At 41.4% G+C, this 16,371-nt stretch overlaps 1 protein-coding gene and 14 non-coding genes across 15 annotated transcripts in view; all 15 read right to left on the reverse strand.

The window, feature by feature from the left end:
• Positions 1 to 220: 220 nt before the first annotated feature.
• The window catches only part of mfsd4aa (major facilitator superfamily domain containing 4Aa), a 72,786-nt gene continuing 56,635 nt past the window's right edge, over positions 221 to 16,371 (reverse strand). Inside the window, exons 7-10 of the mRNA XM_029432225.1 lie at positions 4,508 to 4,655; positions 1,913 to 1,983; positions 1,470 to 1,590; positions 221 to 273 (exon numbers count right to left, since the gene is read on the reverse strand). Coding sequence (XP_029288085.1) covers positions 221 to 273; positions 1,470 to 1,590; positions 1,913 to 1,983; positions 4,508 to 4,655 — 393 coding nt within the window. The remainder of the gene's footprint in view (positions 274 to 1,469; positions 1,591 to 1,912; positions 1,984 to 4,507; positions 4,656 to 16,371) is intronic.
• On the reverse strand, positions 7,977 to 8,049 carry trnaf-gaa (transfer RNA phenylalanine (anticodon GAA)). The gene has a single exon. It is a non-coding gene; the product is annotated as a tRNA-Phe (tRNA).
• trnaf-gaa (transfer RNA phenylalanine (anticodon GAA)) lies at positions 9,030 to 9,102 on the reverse strand. The gene has a single exon. It is a non-coding gene; the product is annotated as a tRNA-Phe (tRNA).
• On the reverse strand, positions 10,083 to 10,155 carry trnaf-gaa (transfer RNA phenylalanine (anticodon GAA)). The gene has a single exon. It is a non-coding gene; the product is annotated as a tRNA-Phe (tRNA).
• Positions 10,785 to 10,857, reverse strand: trnaf-gaa (transfer RNA phenylalanine (anticodon GAA)). Its single transcript has one exon. It is a non-coding gene; the product is annotated as a tRNA-Phe (tRNA).
• On the reverse strand, positions 12,895 to 12,967 carry trnaf-gaa (transfer RNA phenylalanine (anticodon GAA)). The gene has a single exon. It is a non-coding gene; the product is annotated as a tRNA-Phe (tRNA).
• Positions 13,246 to 13,318, reverse strand: trnaf-gaa (transfer RNA phenylalanine (anticodon GAA)). The gene has a single exon. It is a non-coding gene; the product is annotated as a tRNA-Phe (tRNA).
• On the reverse strand, positions 13,597 to 13,669 carry trnaf-gaa (transfer RNA phenylalanine (anticodon GAA)). Its single transcript has one exon. It is a non-coding gene; the product is annotated as a tRNA-Phe (tRNA).
• Positions 13,948 to 14,020, reverse strand: trnaf-gaa (transfer RNA phenylalanine (anticodon GAA)). The gene has a single exon. It is a non-coding gene; the product is annotated as a tRNA-Phe (tRNA).
• Positions 14,299 to 14,371, reverse strand: trnaf-gaa (transfer RNA phenylalanine (anticodon GAA)). The gene has a single exon. It is a non-coding gene; the product is annotated as a tRNA-Phe (tRNA).
• On the reverse strand, positions 14,650 to 14,722 carry trnaf-gaa (transfer RNA phenylalanine (anticodon GAA)). Its single transcript has one exon. It is a non-coding gene; the product is annotated as a tRNA-Phe (tRNA).
• Positions 15,003 to 15,075, reverse strand: trnaf-gaa (transfer RNA phenylalanine (anticodon GAA)). The gene has a single exon. It is a non-coding gene; the product is annotated as a tRNA-Phe (tRNA).
• On the reverse strand, positions 15,354 to 15,426 carry trnaf-gaa (transfer RNA phenylalanine (anticodon GAA)). The gene has a single exon. It is a non-coding gene; the product is annotated as a tRNA-Phe (tRNA).
• On the reverse strand, positions 15,705 to 15,777 carry trnaf-gaa (transfer RNA phenylalanine (anticodon GAA)). The gene has a single exon. It is a non-coding gene; the product is annotated as a tRNA-Phe (tRNA).
• On the reverse strand, positions 16,056 to 16,128 carry trnaf-gaa (transfer RNA phenylalanine (anticodon GAA)). Its single transcript has one exon. It is a non-coding gene; the product is annotated as a tRNA-Phe (tRNA).

Below are 16,371 nucleotides of genomic sequence, written 5' to 3' on the forward strand. Positions count from 1 at the left end.
TCTAGGAGCTGCTTGTTGATCATCAGGCTTGAAAGTAGATTTCTTTAGGTCAAAAATGTTCAGTTGGAGGAGACCAGGATGAAGCTCCTATTCTGAGACTGGGGTGTGATGTGGGAATTTCAGAGCTGGTTCTTTCCCCCATGCTCTCTTTCCATCGACCAGAGCACTCGGTCATTTGTGTCCTCTGGTCTCCCCCCCCAGTCTCTCAGGGACCCTCTGATCACGAGCCTTCTGGCTGTGGCAGCTCTTTCATGTCTGTGTTTTGAGACGGATCTGAGAGATAAACAAGGTTGATTAGTTTGATTAATAAAGCATTAGCTGTCCCAATGTGTGCAACACATTACAAATTACATTTGCAATGGTTGCCAAATTTATGACAAACAAATGATGCGTCACATTTTTTAAACAAATACTCCAGCCACTGTCTATGTTTGAAACTAGAGCTACTAACTGCTACTCTGCAGCTCTCGCTTTAAGCACAAGGGACATTTGTTTTATGTGCAAAGTGAATTATACAAAGGAAGCTTTTAGTGTCTTGTTTTTCAGAACGGTAGATTACTGTATTGAAATTGCTCAAATAAGGGTACACACAACAAAAGCCCTCCCTAACTCTACATCCAATCACAAGAATAAGAAAGATGGTAATTGTTGATCCCATTCTAACCCTCATGTTATTGTTCCACACCTCAGTCTCTGTTCAATTTTAAAAAGCTATTTATAAAAAATTCAAAAGAAGAAGAACAACGATATGTGGTGCCTTCTTCTAAATTGCTAAATGTTATGTGTTTTGTTACTAGTTTCTGAATTCTTGTGTTTCACAGCCTGGGGCCGCTGCACATATTACACTTCAGTACTGCCCTACAAAGGTACAGTAACAACAGCCCCCCTGTTGAGATAATAGGGGTTTTGTGGTATAGAAGGATAAGCTGCAATATCTTCATTTTATGCTCTCTTTGGCTGATTTTAACACCAAAAACCTACATACTACACTCTGCCTTTAAACAATCTTTTAAGAGAAAGAAGGGAATTACATGATCAGTAAGTTCTTAATGCATTATTCAGGATAATTGCCTTGTGCCTCATGCAAAGGGGTGTCAACTGAGCCTCCCCCACCGATCATATCTCACCACACTGGTACAATATTCTCTCTCAATTAACCCTGATCCAGTCTGTGTACCTATGTGTCACTTGTGTTACTGCTTCTGCTGTCAGCTTCTCCTCCACTGCAGCCTCCCCCTGCTTTGGATTCTTTTTTTCACCCGAGACGCTCTTCATTTCCAAGTCAAATGAAGTCACATTGCATAAATAGTCATCTAGCAATAGGTATGCAGGTTGCTATGTGACATCAATGTTTCTAAAATAAATATTTCTACAACCTTTCACTTAAAGCTGAATTTTTATTCTCGAAACAGAGAGTGTTGTTGGAATTTAATTCATTCTCTTTATGTGTCTACCTGATGTGTGTTTACCTGTGCTGCAGCTTCTGTGGCAATGCTGGACATAGAGGAGCAGCAGGAACAGGCAGAAGCCAATGAATGATGCTACTGTACAACACAACAGGAAAGAGTAACTTCCCTGACTGTGGATCACCTGCAGAAACACACACACACACACACACACACACACACACACACACACACACACACACACACACACACACACGCACACACACAATTTTTAATGGCAGACACAGCGGGCCACCGTCACACTAATCCTTGTGAACAGCGGGCAACCAGTTATACAGTACTGTGAAGTAAATATCAATGTATCAAGAAAAATAAGCAATGTACAGAGATAACCCTGATACAAGTCATGTGAAAATACTAAATGTGGAAGCATTGGTTTATATGAAATCAGTATTGTGAATAAAATGACATTCAAGAAGAAAGGAAACTCATGAGAAATGTCTTACCGATCCAACGAGCAGCTGCAGCATCATCTCTCCTGAGCTGGCACTGGTCACCAGGACAGTTGTGGCACAACCTTTAACACAAGAAATAGATGATGGATGGTCGGATTTTAGATGATGGGAAATGATAACTACATCATCCAAAATGTATCAGAGATCCTGGTTCATTCACGCTCTATTACTGTTAGCCTTGGTAGCTATCTAACATCAGGTGTAACAATACCAGTCAGCTAAGCTTTATACACCATTAGCAAGGCACAAGTGAGAAAGCTGAATTGACCCTGTCAGTGGCGGTTCTAGACCAATATCACTGGGGGGGCCTGCCTGGGGCCAGATGTTTTGTCAGAGGGGCACATTCAATCCGGGACAAAAGAGACGAAGCAGTGTTCAATAGTGATGTGTCCTTTCGTGCTGAGGCTTCGAAGCGTGTGTCAAGTAATCGCGGACGAGTTTTGTGAAGCGAGTATCGAGGCTTGTGTTGATGACGTATGTGATGACGTTCGAAGCCGTACCACGTGACTGATTCAGGAACAGGTTCGCGGGTTTGGCGTGCGATTCGAAATATAAGGGGGAGCGAACCGCAATTGAGCCCTCTCATAATCAACACTTTATATAACCATGAATGTGTGGGTTGTTGTTGTCGTAGTATGCATTGTTGCTGTTGCGTTTGTATTGGATCATTATGGAGCCAGCCAACTAGCGAAACAATTGTTATGCACCCCAGCATCATCTTCTTTGTGAGCAAGTAAAGATACCAAATCTAAATCTGTTGAAAAGATAATGTACATCCAACGTGTACATTACACATCCCTGGTGGTGCAGCTCGTAGAGCAGGTGACCCACATTCAAATGTTTGCTTCAGCGGCCCGGGGTTCGAAACAGACCTGCTACTATTTGCTGCATGTCATTCCCCTTCTCTCTGTCCAATCTTAAACTGCACTATCATTTAAGGCACTCTCTTCTCAATAACACGTAATAACGTCAATCTTTATTTTTAAATAGAACATTATATTCAGTCTTATATGTGTGCGTCAAAGAATTTTCAGGGCAAAGATACTTTAAATCCACTGCAGCCTTGCATGTTTTTTTGCAAATATTCACACATTTCGAATTTGAAGCCTGCAAGACGTTCCAAAAAAGCTGGGACAGGGGCAATAAAAGACTGGGAAAATTGAGGAATTCTCAAAAAACACCTGTTTGGGACATTCCACAGTTTAACAGGTTAATTGGAAACAGGTGAGTGTCATGATTGGGTATAAAAGGAGCATCCCCGAAAGGCTCAGTCGTTCACAAGCAAGGATGGAGTGAGGTTCACCACTTTGTGAATAACTGCGTGAGCAAATAGTCCAACAGTTTAAGAACAACGTTTCTCAACTACAATTGCAAGGAATTTTAGGGATTTCATCATCTACAGTCCATAATATTATCAAAGGATTCAGAGAATCCGGAGAAATCTCTGCACGTAAGCGGCAAGGCTGAAAAACAACATTGAATGCCTGTGACCTTCGATCCCTCAGGCGGCACTGCATTAAAAACCGAGATCATTCTGTAAAGGATATTACCACGTGTGCTCAGGAACACTTCGGAAAACCATTGTCAGTTAAAGCAGTTCATCGCTACATCTACAAGTGCAAGTTAAAACTCTACCATATGGCGAAAGCCATATATCACCCAGAAACGCCACCGGCTTCTCTGGGCCCGAGCTCATCTGAGATGGACTGAAGCAAAGTGGAAAAGTGTGCTGTGGTCTGATGAGTCCACATTTCAAATTGTTTTTGGAAATCATGGACGTCGTGTCTTCCGGGCTAAAGAGGAAAAGGACCATCCAGATTGTTATCAGCGCAAAGTTAAAAAAAACAGCATCTGTGATGGTATGGGGTGGGGGTGTGTTAGTGCCCATGGCATGGGTAACTTGCACATGTGTGAGGGCACCATTAATGCTGAAAGGTACATGCAGGTTTTGGAGCAACATATGCAGCCATCCAAGCGACGTCTTTTTCAGGGACGTCCCTGCTTATTTCAGCAAGACAATGCCAAGCCCCATTCTGCCCGTGTTACAACAGCGTGGCTTCGTAGTAAAAGGGTGCGGGTACTAGACTGGCCTGCCTGCAGTCCAGACCTGTCTCCCATTGAAAATGTGTGGCCCATTATGAAGATCAAAATACGACAACAGAGACTACGGACCGTTGAGCAACTGAAGTCGTATATCAAGCAAGAATGGGAAAGAATTCCATCTACAAAGCTTCAACAATTAGTGTCCTCAGTTCCGAAAAATTATTGAGTGTTGTTAAAAGGAAAGTAATGTAACACAGTGGTAAACATGCCCCTGTCCCAGCTTTTTTTGGAACGTGTTGCAGGCATCAAATTCAAAATGAGTGAATATTTGCAAAGAAACAAACTTTATCAGTTTGACCATTAAATATCTTGTCTTTGTAGGGTATTCAATTGAATATAAGTTGAAAAGTTGTATTCTGTTTTTATTTACGTTTTAAACAACGTCCCAACTTCATTGGAATTGGCGATTGTAACCTTTCCCACGTAGATAAAAGCCAGATGTTAGTGGGTTTTCTGCCCAGAGGGAAAGGGGCTTTAGTTTACCTTTGTAGTCTAGTATGTCCTCTGTAAAGGCCAACATCGATGGGAACACACTGCTGATGCACAGTCCCAACACGCATGTACCAATAAAGAGAAAAACACAGCTGGTGTAGAAGATCAACAACAGGCACTGCACCAGTATGATCCCCACCTGAAAGAGACAAACAGAAAGGGAGAGTAAGATAAACAAAATAAGTAATGCAGGTATAATAGAAAGCACAAGGATGAAATGGGGACATTTCCCTAATCAGACTGCTTTTAGTACTCATCTCTAACCATCATGGTAACGTGTCCCCAAAACAGAGCTTGTTTCTGCCGAAACCAGGGATCGAACCAGGGAAATTTAGATCTTCAGTCTAACGCTCTCCCAACTGAGCTATTTCGGCATAAAAAGCCAAATTATGGTGGCCTTCAGGTATAAAATATAGTCATGTGGAAAATATAGTCGAGAAGAAATTATCTACTTTTTGTTCAGCAGTATTTTCAATTGGCCATCAAGAGACTGTTGTGCTGTCTCTTAGCTTGTGACCAACTAAACTGCAGTTTACAATGCAGGTATAATAGAAAGCACAAGGATGAAATGGGGACATTTCCCTAATCAGACTGCTTTTAGTACTCATCTCTAACCATCATGTTAACGTGTCCCCAAAACACAGCTTGTTGCTGACGAAACCCGGGATTGAACCAGGGACATTTAGATCTTCAGTCTAACGCTCTCCCAACTGAGCTATTTCGGCATAAAAAGCTAAATTATGGTGGCCTTCAGGTGGAAAATATAGTCATGTGGAAAATATAGTCGAGAAGAAATTATCTACTTTTTGTTCAGCAGTATTTTCAATTGGCCATCAAGAGGCTGTTGTGCTGTCTCTTAGCTTGTGACCAACTAAACTGCAGTTTACAATGCAGGTATAATAGAAAGCACAAGGATGAAATGGGGACATTTCCCTAATCAGACTGCTTTTAGTACTCATCTCTAACCATCATGGTAACGTGTCCCCAAAACAGAGCTTGTTTCTGCCGAAACCAGGGATCGAAGCAGGGACCTTTAGATCTTCAGTCTAACGCTCTCCCAACTGAGCTATTTTGGCACAAAAAGCCACATTATGGTGGCCTTCAGGTATAAAATATAGTCATGTGGAAAATATAGTCGAGAAGAAATTATCTACTTTTTGTTCAGCAGTATTTTCAATTGGCCATCAAGAGACTGTTGTGCTGTCTCTTAGCTTGTGACCAACTAAACTGCAGTTTACAATGCAGGTATAATAGAAAGCACAAGGATGAAATGGGGACATTTCCCTAATCAGACTGCTTTTAGTACTCATCTCTAACCATCATGTTAACGTGTCCCCAAAACACAGCTTGTTGCTGACGAAACCCGAGATTGAACCAGGGACATTTAGATCTTCAGTCTAACGCTCTCCCAACTGAGCTATTTCGGCATAAAAAGCTAAATTATGGTGGCCTTCAGGTGGAAAATATAGTCATGTGGAAAATATAGTCGAGAAGAAATTATCTACTTTTTGTTCAGCAGTATTTTCAATTGGCCATCAAGAGGCTGTTGTGCTGTCTCTTAGCTTGTGACCAACTAAACTGCAGTTTACAATGCAGGTATAATAGAAAGCACAAGGATGAAATGGGGACATTTCCCTAATCAGACTGCTTTTAGTACTCATCTCTAACCATCATAGTAACGTGTCCCCAAAACAGAGCTTGTTTCTGCCGAAACCAGGGATCGAAGCAGGGACCTTTAGATCTTCAGTCTAACGCTCTCCCAACTGAGCTATTTCGGCATAAAAAGCCAAATTATGGTGGCCTTCAGGTGGAAAATATAGTCATGTGGAAAATATAGTCGAGAAGAAATTATCTACTTTTTGTTCAGCAGTATTTTCAATTGGCCATCAAGAGACTGTTGTGCTGTCTCTTAGCTTGTGACCAACTAAACTGCAGTTTACAATGCAGGTATAATAGAAAGCACAGGGATGAAATGGGGACATTTCCCTAATCAGACTGCTTTTAGTACTCATCTCTAACCATCATGGTAACGTGTCCCCAAAACACAGCTTGTTGCTGCCGAAACCCAGGATTGAACCAGGGACATTTAGATCTTCAGTCTAACGCTCTCCCAACTGAGCTATTTCGGCATAAAAAGCCAAATTATGGTGGCCTTCAGGTGGAAAATATGGTCATGTGGAAAATATAGTCGAGAAGAAATTATCTACTTTTTGTTCAGCAGTATTTTCAATTGGCCATCATGAGGCTGTTGTGCTGTCTCTTAGCTTGTGACCAACTAAACTGCAGTTTACAATGCAGGTATAATATAAAGCACAGGGATGAAACGGGGAGATTTCCCTAATCAGACTGCTTTTAGTACTCATCTCTAACCATCATGTTAACGTGTCCCCAAAACACAGCTTGTTGCTGTCGAAACCCGGGATTGAACCAGGGACATTTAGATCTTCAGTCTAACGCTCTCCCAACTGAGCTATTTCGGCATAAAAAGCCAAATTATGGTGGCCTTCAGGTGGAAAATATGGTCATGTGGAAAATATAGTCGAGAAGAAATTATCTACTTTTTGTTCAGCAGTATTTTCAATTGGCCATCATGAGGCTGTTGTGCTGTCTCTTAGCTTGTGACCAACTAAACTGCAGTTTACAATGCAGGTATAATAGAAAGCACAGGGATGAAATGGGGACATTTCCCTAATCAGACTGCTTTTAGTACTCATCTCTAACCATCATGGTAACGTGTCCCCAAAACACAGCTTGTTGCTGCCGAAACCCAGGATTGAACCAGGGACATTTAGATCTTCAGTCTAACGCTCTCCCAACTGAGCTATTTCGGCATAAAAAGCCAAATTATGGTGGCCTTCAGGTGGAAAATATGGTCATGTGGAAAATATAGTCGAGAAGAAATTATCTACTTTTTGTTCAGCAGTATTTTCAATTGGCCATCATGAGGCTGTTGTGCTGTCTCTTAGCTTGTGACCAACTAAACTGCAGTTTACAATGCAGGTATAATATAAAGCACAGGGATGAAACGGGGAGATTTCCCTAATCAGACTGCTTTTAGTACTCATCTCTAACCATCATGTTAACGTGTCCCCAAAACACAGCTTGTTGCTGTCGAAACCCGGGATTGAACCAGGGACATTTAGATTTTCAGTCTAACGCTCTCCCAACTGAGCTATTTCGGCATAAAAAGCCAAATTATGGTGGCCTTCAGGTGGAAAATATGGTCATGTGGAAAATATAGTCGAGAAGAAATTATCTACTTTTTGTTCAGCAGTATTTTCAATTGGCCATCATGAGGCTGTTGTGTTGTCTCTTAGCTTGTGACCAACTAAACTGCAGTTTACAATGCAGGTATAATATAAAGCACAGGGATGAAACGGGGACATTTCCCTAATCAGACTGCTTTTAGTACTCATCTCTAACCATCATGTTAACGTGTCCCCAAAACATAGCTTGTTGCTGCCGAAACCCGGGATTGAACCAGGGACATTTAGATCTTCAGTCTAACGCTCTCCCAACTGAGCTATTTCGGCATAAAAAGCCAAATTATGGTGGCCTTCAGGTGGAAAATATAGTCATGTGGAAAATATAGTCGAGAAGAAATTATCTACTTTTTGTTCAGCAGTATTTTCAATTGGCCATCAAGAGACTGTTGTGCTGTCTCTTAGCTTGTGACCAACTAAACTGCAGTTTACAATGCAGGTATAATAGAAAGCACAGGGATGAAATGGGGACATTTCCCTAATCAGACTGCTTTTAGTACTCATCTCTAACCATCATGGTAACGTGTCCCCAAAACACAGCTTGTTGCTGCCGAAACCCGGGATTGAACCAGGGACATTTAGATCTTCAGTCTAACTCTCTCCCAACTGAGCTATTTCGGCATAAAAAGCCACATTATGGTGGCCTTCAGGTGGAAAATATAGTCATGTGGAAAATATAGTCGAGAAGAAATTATCTACTTTTTGTTCAGCAGTATTTTCAATTGGCCATCAAGAGACTGTTGTGCTGTCTCTTAGCTTGTGACCAACTAAACTGCAGTTTACAATGCAGGTATAATAGAAAGCACAAGGATGAAATGGGGACATTTCCCTAATCAGACTGGTTTTAGTACTCATCTCTAACCATCATGTTAATGTGTCCCCAAAACAGAGCTTGTTGGTGCCGAAATCCGGGATTGAACCAGGGACATTTAGATCTTCAGTCTAACGCTCTCCCAACTGAGCTATTTCGGCATAAAAAGCCAAATTATGGTGGCCTTCAGGTGGAAAATATGGTCATGTGGAAAATATAGTCGAGAAGAAATTATCTACTTTTTGTTCAGCAGTATTTTCAATTGGCCATCATGAGGCTGTTGTGCTGTCTCTTAGCTTGTGACCAACTAAACTGCAGTTTACAATGCAGGTATAATAGAAAGCACAGGGATGAAATGGGGACATTTCCCTAATCAGACTGCTTTTAGTACTCATCTCTAACCATCATGGTAACGTCTCCCCAAAACACAGCTTGTTGCTGCCGAAACCCGGGATTGAACCAGGGACATTTAGATCTTCAGTCTAACGCTCTCCCAACTGAGCTATTTCGGCATAAAAAGCCAAATTATGGTGGCCTTCAGGTGGAAAATATGGTCATGTGGAAAATATAGTCGAGAAGAAATTATCTACTTTTTGTTCAGCAGTATTTTCAATTGGCCATCATGAGGCTGTTGTGCTGTCTCTTAGCTTGTGACCAACTAAACTGCAGTTTACAATGCAGGTATAATATAAAGCACAGGGATGAAACGGGGAGATTTCCCTAATCAGACTGCTTTTAGTACTCATCTCTAACCATCATGTTAACGTGTCCCCAAAACACAGCTTGTTGCTGTCGAAACCCGGGATTGAACCAGGGACATTTAGATCTTCAGTCTAACGCTCTCCCAACTGAGCTATTTCGGCATAAAAAGCCAAATTATGGTGGCCTTCAGGTGGAAAATATGGTCATGTGGAAAATATAGTCGAGAAGAAATTATCTACTTTTTGTTCAGCAGTATTTTCAATTGGCCATCATGAGGCTGTTGTGCTGTCTCTTAGCTTGTGACAAACTAAACTGCAGTTTACAATGCAGGTATAATATAAAGCACAGGGATGAAACGGGGACATTTCCCTAATCAGACTGCTTTTAGTACTCATCTCTAACCATCATGTTAACGTGTCCCCAAAACACAGCTTGTTGCTGCCGAAACCCGGGATTGAACCAGGGACATTTAAATCTTCAGTCTAACGCTCTCCCAACTGAGCTATTTCGGCATAAAAAGCCAAATTATGGTGGCCTTCAGGTGGAAAATATGGTCATGTGGAAAATATAGTCGAGAAGAAATTATCTACTTTTTGTTCAGCAGTATTTTCAATTGGCCATCAAGAGACTGTTATGCTGTCTCTTAGCTTGTGACCAACTAAACTGCAGTTTACAATGCAGGTATAATAGAAAGCACAGGGATGAAATGGGGACATTTCCCTAATCAGACTGCTTTTAGTACTCATCTCTAACCATCATGGTAACGTGTCCCCAAAACACAGCTTGTTGCTGCCGAAACCCGGGATTGAACCAGGGACATTTAGATCTTCAGTCTAACGCTCTCCCAACTGAGCTATTTCGGCATAAAAAGCCAAATTATGGTGGCCTTCAGGTGGAAAATATAGTCATGTGGAAAATATAGTCGAGAAGAAATTATCTACTTTTTGTTCAGCAGTATTTTCAATTGGCCATCAAGAGACTGTTGTGCTGTCTCTTAGCTTGTGACCAACTAAACTGCAGTTTACAATGCAGGTATAATATAAAGCACAGGGATGAAACGGGGACATTTCCCTAATCAGACTGCTTTTAGTACTCATCTCTAACCATCATGTTAACGTGTCCCCAAAACACAGCTTGTTGCTGCCGAATCCCGGGATTGAACCAGGGACATTTAGATCTTCATTCTTACGCTCTCCCAACTGAGCTATTTCGGCATAAAAAGCCAAATTATGGTGGCCTTCAGGTGGAAAATATGGTCATGTGGAAAATATAGTCGAGAAGAAATTATCTACTTTTTGTTCAGCAGTATTTTCAATTGGCCATCATGAGGCTGTTGTGCTGTCTCTTAGCTTGTGACCAACTAAACTGCAGTTTACAATGCAGGTATAATAGAAAGCACAGGGATGAAACGGGGACATTTCCCTAATCAGACTGCTTTTAGTACTCATCTCTAACCATCATGTTAACGTGTCCCCAAAACACAGCTTGTTGCTGCCGAAACCCGGGATTGAACCAGGGACATTTAGATCTTCAGTCTAACGCTCTCCCAACTGAGCTATTTCGGCATAAAAAGCCAAATTATGGTGGCCTTCAGGTGGAAAATATAGTCATGTGGAAAATATAGTCGAGAAGAAATTATCTACTTTTTGTTCAGCAGTATTTTCAATTGGCCATCAAGAGACTGTTGTGCTGTCTCTTAGCTTGTGACCAACTAAACTGCAGTTTACAATGCAGGTATAATAGAAAGCACAGGGATGAAATGGGGACATTTCCCTAATCAGACTGCTTTTAGTACTCATCTCTAACCATCATGGTAACGTGTCCCCAAAACACAGCTTGTTGCTGCCGAAACCCAGGATTGAACCAGGGACATTTAGATCTTCAGTCTAACGCTCTCCCAACTGAGCTATTTCGGCATAAAAAGCCAAATTATGGTGGCCTTCAGGTGGAAAATATGGTCATGTGGAAAATATAGTCGAGAAGAAATTATCTACTTTTTGTTCAGCAGTATTTTCAATTGGCCATCATGAGGCTGTTGTGCTGTCTCTTAGCTTGTGACCAACTAAACTGCAGTTTACAATGCAGGTATAATATAAAGCACAGGGATGAAACGGGGAGATTTCCCTAATCAGACTGCTTTTAGTACTCATCTCTAACCATCATGTTAACGTGTCCCCAAAACACAGCTTGTTGCTGTCGAAACCCGGGATTGAACCAGGGACATTTAGATCTTCAGTCTAACGCTCTCCCAACTGAGCTATTTCGGCATAAAAAGCCAAATTATGGTGGCCTTCAGGTGGAAAATATGGTCATGTGGAAAATATAGTCGAGAAGAAATTATCTACTTTTTGTTCAGCAGTATTTTCAATTGGCCATCATGAGGCTGTTGTGCTGTCTCTTAGCTTGTGACCAACTAAACTGCAGTTTACAATGCAGGTATAATAGAAAGCACAGGGATGAAATGGGGACATTTCCCTAATCAGACTGCTTTTAGTACTCATCTCTAACCATCATGGTAACTGTGTCCCCAAAACACAGCTTGTTGCTGCCGAAACCCAGGATTGAACCAGGGACATTTAGATCTTCAGTCTAACGCTCTCCCAACTGAGCTATTTCGGCATAAAAAGCCAAATTATGGTGGCCTTCAGGTGGAAAATATGGTCATGTGGAAAATATAGTCGAGAAGAAATTATCTACTTTTTGTTCAGCAGTATTTTCAATTGGCCATCATGAGGCTGTTGTGCTGTCTCTTAGCTTGTGACCAACTAAACTGCAGTTTACAATGCAGGTATAATATAAAGCACAGGGATGAAACGGGGAGCATTTCCCTAATCAGACTGCTTTTAGTACTCATCTCTAACCATCATGTTAACGTGTCCCCAAAACACAGCTTGTTGCTGTCCGAAACCCGGGATTGAACCAGGGACATTTAGATCTTCAGTCTAACGCTCTCCCAACTGAGCTATTTCGGCATAAAAAGCCAAATTATGGTGGCCTTCAGGTGGAAAATATGGTCATGTGGAAAATATAGTCGAGAAGAAATTATCTACTTTTTGTTCAGCAGTATTTTCAATTGGCCATCATGAGGCTGTTGTGCTGTCTCTTAGCTTGTGACCAACTAAACTGCAGTTTACAATGCAGGTATAATATAAAGCACAGGGATGAAACGGGGACATTTCCCTAATCAGACTGCTTTTAGTACTCATCTCTAACCATCATGTTAACGTGTCCCCAAAACACAGCTTGTTGCTGCCGAAATCCCGGGATTGAACCAGGGACATTTAGATCTTCAGTCTAACGCTCTCCCAACTGAGCTATTTCGGCATAAAAAGCCAAATTATGGTGGCCTTCAGGTGGAAAATATAGTCATGTGGAAAATATAGTCGAGAAGAAATTATCTACTTTTTGTTCAGCAGTATTTTCAATTGGCCATCAAGAGACTGTTGTGCTGTCTCTTAGCTTGTGACCAACTAAACTGCAGTTTACAATGCAGGTATAATAGAAAGCACAGGGATGAAATGGGGACATTTCCCTAATCAGACTGCTTTTAGTACTCATCTCTAACCATCATGTTAACGTGTCCCCAAAACAGAGCTTGTTGCTGCCGAAACCCGGGATTGAACCAGGGACATTTAGATCTTCAGTCTAACGCTCTCCCAACTGAGCTATTTCGGCATAAAAAGCCAAATTATGGTGGCCTTCAGGTGGAAAATATAGTCATGTGGAAAATATAGTCGAGAAGAAATTATCTACTTTTTGTTCAGCAGTATTTTCAATTGGCCATCAAGAGACTGTTGTGCTGTCTCTTAGCTTGTGACCAACTAAACTGCAGTTTACAATGCAGGTATAATAGAAAGCACAAGGATGAAATGGGGACATTTCCCTAATCAGACTGCTTTTAGTACTCATCTCTAACCATCATGTTAACGTGTCCCCAAAACACAGCTTGTTGCTGCCGAAACCCGGGATTGAACCAGGGACATTTAGATCTTCAGTCTAACGCTCTCCCAACTGAGCTATTTCGGCATAAAAAGCCAAATTATGGTGGCCTTCAGGTGGAAAATATGGTCATGTGGAAAATATAGTCGAGAAGAAATTATCTACTTTTTGTTCAGCAGTATTTTCAATTGGCCATCATGAGGCTGTTGTGCTGTCTCTTAGCTTGTGACCAACTAAACTGCAGTTTACAATGCAGGTATAATAGAAAGCACAGGGATGAAACGGGGACATTTCCCTAATCAGACTGCTTTTAGTACTCATCTCTAACCATCATGTTAACGTGTCCCCAAAACACAGCTTGTTGCTGCCGAAACCCGGGATTGAACCAGGGACATTTAGATCTTCAGTCTAACGCTCTCCCAACTGAGCTATTTCGGCATAAAAAGCCAAATTATGGTGGCCTTCAGGTGGAAAATATAGTCATGTGGAAAATATAGTCGAGAAGAAATTATCTACTTTTTGTTCAGCAGTATTTTCAATTGGCCATCAAGAGACTGTTGTGCTGTCTCTTAGCTTGTGACCAACTAAACTGCAGTTTACAATGCAGGTATAATAGAAAGCACAAGGATGAAATGGGGACATTTCCCTAATCAGACTGCTTTTAGTACTCATCTCTAACCATCATGGTAACGTGTCCCCAAAACAGAGCTTGTTTCTGCCGAAACCAGGGATTGAACCAGGGACATTTAGATCTTCAGTCTAACGCTCTCCCAACTGAGCTATTTCGGCATAAAAAGCCAAATTATGGTGGCCTTCAGGTGGAAAATATAGTCATGTGGAAAATATAGTCGAGAAGAAATTATCTACTTTTTGTTCAGCAGTATTTTCAATTGGCCATCAAGAGACTGTTGTGCTGTCTCTTAGCTTGTGACCAACTAAACTGCAGTTTACAATGCAGGTATAATAGAAAGCACAAGGATGAAATGGGGACATTTCCCTAATCAGACTGCTTTTAGTACTCATCTCTAACCATCATGGTAACGTGTCCCCAAAACAGAGCTTGTTGCTGCCGAAACCCGGGATTGAACCAGGGACATTTAGATCTTCAGTCTAACGCTCTCCCAACTGAGCTATTTCGGCATAAAAAGCCAAATTATGGTGGCCTTCAGGTGGAAAATATAGTCATGTGGAAAATATAGTCGAGAAGAAATTATCTACTTTTTGTTCAGCAGTATTTTCAATTGGCCATCAAGAGACTGTTGTGCTGTCTCTTAGCTTGTGACCAACTAAACTGCAGTTTACAATGCAGGTATAATAGAAAGCACAAGGATGAAATGGGGACATTTCCCTAATCAGACTGCTTTTAGTACTCATCTCTAACCATCATGGTAACGTGTCCCCAAAACAGAGCTTGTTTCTGCCGAAACCCGGGATTGAACCAGGGACATTTAGATCTTCAGTCTAACGCTCTCCCAACTGAGCTATTTCGGCATAAAAAGCCAAATTATGGTGGCCTTCAGGTGGAAAATATAGGTCATGTGGAAAATATAGTCGAGAAGAAATTATCTACTTTTTGTTCAGCAGTATTTTCAATTGGCCATCATGAGGACTGTTGTGCTGTCTCTTAGCTTGTGACCAACTAAACTGCAGTTTACAATGCAGGTATAATAGAAAGCACAAGGATGAAATGGGGACATTTCCCTAATCAGACTGCTTTTAGTACTCATCTCTAACCATCATGGTAACGTGTCCCCAAAACAGAGCTTGTTTCTGCCGAAACCAGGGATCGAACCAGGGACCTTTAGATCTTCAGTCTAACGCTCTCCCAACTGAGCTATTTCGGCATAAAAAGCCAAATTATGGTGGCCCTCAGGTGGAAAATATAGTCATGTGGAAAATATAGTCGAGAAGAAATTATCTACTTTTTGTTCAGCAGTATTTTCAATTGGCCATCAAGAGACTGTTGTGCTGTCTCTTAGCTTGTGACCAACTAAACTGCAGTTTACAATGCAGGTATAATAGAAAGCACAAGGATGAAATGGGGACATTTCCCTAATCAGACTGCTTTTAGTACTCATCTCTAACCATCATGGTAACGTGTCCCCAAAACAGAGCTTGTTTCTGCCGAAACCCGGGATTGAACCAGGGACATTTAGATCTTCAGTCTAACGCTCTCCCAACTGAGCTATTTCGGCATAAAAAGCCAAATTATGGTGGCCTTCAGGTGGAAAATATAGTCATGTGGAAAATATAGTCGAGAAGAAATTATCTACTTTTTGTTCAGCAGTATTTTCAATTGGCCATCAAGAGACTGTTGTGCTGTCTCTTAGCTTGTGACCAACTAAACTGCAGTTTACAATGCGGGTATAATAGAAAGCACAAGGATGAAATGGGGACATTTCCCTAATCAGACTGCTTTTAGTACTCATCTCTAACCATCATGTTAACGTGTCCCCAAAACACAGCTTGTTGCTGCCGAAACCCGGGATTGAACCAGGGACATTTAGATCTTCAGTCTAACGCTCTCCCAACTGAGCTATTTCGGCATAAAAAGCCAAATTATGGTGGCCTTCAGGTGGAAAATATGGTCATGTGGAAAATATAGTCGAGAAGAAATTATCTACTTTTTGTTCAGCAGTATTTTCAATTGGCCATCATGAGGCTGTTGTGCTGTCTCTTAGCTTGTGACCAACTAAACTGCAGTTTACAATGCAGGTATAATAGAAAGCACAAGGATGAAATGGGGACATTTTCCTAATCATACTGCTTTTAGTACTCATCTCTAACCATCATGGTAACGTGTCCCCAAAACACAGCTTGTTGCTGCCGAAACCCGGGATTGAACCAGGGACATTTAGATCTTCAGTCTAACGCTCTCCCAACTGAGCTATTTCGGCATAAAAAGCCAAATTATGGTGGCCGTCAGGTGGAAAATATGGTCATGTGGAAAATATAGTCGAGAAGAAATTATCTACTTTTTGTTCAGCAGTATTTTCAATTGGCCATCATGAGGCATGTTGTGCTGTCTCTTAGCTTGTGACCAACTAAACTGCAGTTTACAATGCAGGTATAATATAAAGCACAGGGATGAAACGGGGACATTTCCCTAATCAGACTGCTTTTAGTACTCATCTCTAACC

The sequence above is a fragment of the Cottoperca gobio genome, chromosome 5 (assembly GCF_900634415.1).
Source record: "Cottoperca gobio chromosome 5, fCotGob3.1, whole genome shotgun sequence".
In the NCBI taxonomy this organism is placed as follows: domain Eukaryota; kingdom Metazoa; phylum Chordata; class Actinopteri; order Perciformes; family Bovichtidae; genus Cottoperca; species Cottoperca gobio.